This window comes from Porites lutea, chromosome 3, assembly GCF_958299795.1.
Source record: "Porites lutea chromosome 3, jaPorLute2.1, whole genome shotgun sequence".
Lineage (NCBI taxonomy): Eukaryota > Metazoa > Cnidaria > Anthozoa > Scleractinia > Poritidae > Porites > Porites lutea.
The window spans coordinates 14616729-14620239 of NC_133203.1; the positions used below are offsets into that span (position 1 = coordinate 14616729).

The 3511-nt window shown below is 46.5% G+C and overlaps 1 protein-coding gene across 1 annotated transcript in view; it reads right to left on the reverse strand.

Moving 5' to 3' along the window:
• The window catches only part of LOC140931617 (uncharacterized), a 4371-nt gene extending 1185 nt beyond the window's left edge, over positions 1-3186 (reverse strand). Inside the window, exons 1-2 of the mRNA XM_073381415.1 lie at positions 2917-3186; positions 1-2657 (exon numbers count right to left, since the gene is read on the reverse strand). The exon at positions 1-2657 is cut by the window's left edge and continues 113 nt beyond it. Of these exons, the coding sequence (XP_073237516.1) occupies positions 1-2657; positions 2917-3186 (2927 nt within the window). The remainder of the gene's footprint in view (positions 2658-2916) is intronic.
• Between the last annotated feature and the right edge of the window lie 325 nt (positions 3187-3511).

The window sequence follows — 3511 nt, forward strand, 5'->3', positions numbered from 1 at the left end:
TGTACTAAATTAGCGACGAAAACTTGAAATCGTTTCTGCTCGTTGCTGATATAACGCAGTACGGTGACTGAGTCAGTGTGATATTGGACGGTGTCAAAGGTTTTGTCTGGTTCCTTCTTAAGGATCTCTCCAAGGCGAACGGAGACGGTGGCGGCGGTCAGTTCAAGGCGTGGAATTGTCACTGCTTTGATTGGCGCGAGGCGAGTTTTTCCCATCAGGAAAGAGCAGTGTATGCGATTTTCGTTGTCACAAAGACGTAGGTATGCCACTGAGCCATAGCCTACGGAACTTGCGTCAGAAAATATGTGTACTTGTCTGGACTTCACTTCTCCAAAGTCTATTGGCTTCATGCAACGAGGGACAAGTATGCGTTCGAGCATGGGCAACTCTCTTCTCCAGTTTTCCCAACGGTTTCGGTAGGGTTCAGGGAGTTCGTCGTCCCATCCTAGCTTTTCGTCATTGCAAAGGTCTTGGAGCAACTTCTTAGCTTTCAATGTGAATGGAGCGGCTAATCCTAGGGGATTGTAGATTGATGATACGGTTAAAAGTATTCCTCTTCTCGTTAGAGGTTTATCCTTGATAGTAATACGAAATCTGAAGGTGTCGGACTCGACGCACCACTGTACACCAAGAGTACATTCAATGGGCAGCTCATCGTAATTCAGGTCTAACGTTTTCACATCTTTGGAACGTTCTTCCTCAGGAATGGACTCGAGGACACTCCATCGGTTGCAGATGAACTTAGTGAGGCGAAATCCGCCTTTTGCGCATACTTGACGCAAACCTTCGATCAGTTCCTTGGCTTTAGCTTCGGTGCTAACAGAACGGAGGCAGTCGTCCACGTAGAAGTTTCGGCGCAAGGTACTTGCAACAGCACTTCCGTATTCTTCTTCATTATCGTTTGCTGTCTTTCGCAGGGCGTAATTAGCGCAGCTCGGTGAGGAAACAGCTCCGAAGGGGTGAACCGTCATTCGGTACTCCTCAAGTTGAGCCGTTAGGTCTCCGTTTGGCCACCATAGGGAACGTAAGAAGTCACGTTGCTCTTCGGGAACAAAGACTTGATGGAACATGGCTTCGATATCAGCCATAAAGGCCACTGACTCTCGTCTAAAACGAGTTAGGACGCCGACTAGTGAATTCGTGAGGTCGGGCCCTTGAAGTAGCTGATCGTTGAGGGACGTTCCAGCAAACTTGGCGCTGCAATCGAAAACCACTCTGATCTTGTCAGGCTTTTTAGGATGATACACACCATGTTGGGGAATGTACCACGCCTTACCAGGATCTGTTTTTAAGATTTCTTGAGAGACCTTCTCTGCGTAACCTTTATTGATAATTTCGTTGATGAAGGCTACATAGTCGTTCCGGTATTGGTGGTTCTGGATCATTTTCTTTCTTTGCCAGAGCGCTCGTTTGACGGCTTGTTGTCGGTTGCTCGGTAGATCCACTTCAGATTGCCGGAATGGAAGAGGGATTTCATAGTGGCCTTCTGTGAGCCGGATACCTTTGGTTACTTTCGTAAGAAATCTTCTATCTTCTTGAGAGTGGCCCAGTTCTTCTGGGAAGTTGTTCGAGGCGTTTTCACTGAAGTCGAGCTCGAACATCTTTAGCTGTGATAGAGGGGTGATAATTTCTTTTACACTTTTAATTTTTCTGACGGTTATTCTGTTTACGGTTACTTTGCTCGTAAACGGCTCGGAGTTCAAATGTAGTGGACGGCTCACCGTCCAGCCATGCTTCAGCTGTAATGCGAAAAGACTATCGCCTTCGTTTGGAACCACACTGAGTGGGATCAGCGCGTTTGGACAGTTACTTCCGATTAAAAGTCCGATTTCTAATTCAGGATAATAAACTGGAATTTCGGAAGCAATCTCCTTTAGGTGCTCAATACGGCTGACGATTTCTGGAGTGGGAATCTGTTCGGTGTCGGCAGGAATCTCTTGTCTTGTGTAGGCTCTTGGAAGCTCAACCGGATTCTTGCCGTTCATGTCAGTTACAACAAGATCTTTGACAATGGCGCTGTCTACAAGGCTCTGGCCGTGCATAGTTCCTAACTGAATCTTCGTAACGGTACTTGTTGCCGCAAGGCGCGTCCTGAGACGTTCGTTGATAAAGCATCCTGCGCTTCCATTATCATAGAATGCGTACGTCTTCACTGCCTTGTTGGTGCCTTTCTGTGTTACTATCACAGGGAGAATGGTCTGCAGCAGGATATCGTTTTCAAGATTAGACTCTTGGGGGATGTCCACACATGCATTGTCCACCTTCAGCGGTTTATCGTTGCCAGTCGTTTCTCTTTTAACGGCGCCACTTTCTTTGTCAAGGGAGAAGCCTTCTATATGGAGTAGAGTGGGGTGTGGCCTTTTGCATTTCCTACATGTTCTCTTTTTTGTGCAATTCTTCGAGAGATGATTCTTACCATAACAGGCATAACAGAGTGCTTTCTCCGATAAGAAGGACTCCCTTTGTTCTACGGACTTTTTCTTGTAGGCATCACAATCGTCCAGGTCATGTGACTTTTCGCACAGGGGATATCTTCGTACGTTGACGTTTTGGTTTGAAGACCCGGTACCGTGTAAAGACAGGGGCTTGGGAACGGTATCCAAGCCAGTGGCGAAACTATCGACTTTAGGCTTGAAGGGTAGGGACCCTTTGTTGCTCTGTGGAGGGCCGTTTGTCCGTTATCTCGCTTTATTAAGAGCTTCTTTGCCATAAACTGGATCATTTGCAGACTCGGCAGCATATTCTAAGAATTCTACTACCTCTGTAAAGCCTGCAACCTTACCGTCTTTGCGTCTCGTTTTCACTACGTTTTCGCGCCACTTTGGGGAGCTTCTGAACTACTGCCTGCATGTTTGGAGGATGGTTTAGGACGGCCAAGTGTGAGATGGTTTTCATAGCACAATTGCCCTTACTAACGAAAATATAGAAGCTCTTCATAGCAGGCCCATCGTCATACTTGAGAATTGGCCACTCGGTTAACCTTTTCATGTACGCTGTGGAGACTTTGTACGTATCACCATATTCCTTTTGAAGAAGGCGTCGAGCTTCCTTATAGCCTTCTTCCGGTTCGATATGGAGACATCCGTTTATCAGTTCTTTGGGTTCTCCTACGAGATGCTGGTCAAGGTAGTAGAGCCTGTCTGCGCTGTTGGTTACTATTGAATGAACGCGTGCAGCGAACGCCATCCGAAAGGTTTTGAACTACATAGGGTCCCCCTTTGAACTTTTGTACGTACTCCATTAGCATAACGTAAGAGATAAGCTTAAACCACTTTGGCAGGCAGTAGTGTAGATCGTCTAAAACTTCTCTGTAGCACGACATGACATGAGGGGGGGGGGGGGGAATTGTACTGTTGCCCTGTTCGGTTTTCAGAGAATAGATAATCCTTCATCTATGAAAGTTGCCGAATTAAGATTCAGGTGAAATGCGCACATTATCTTATATTTGCCATCTTTCATCGAAATCAAGTCAAATCGACCTTTTCGCTGAAACAGTAGAAGCTGCGCTCAA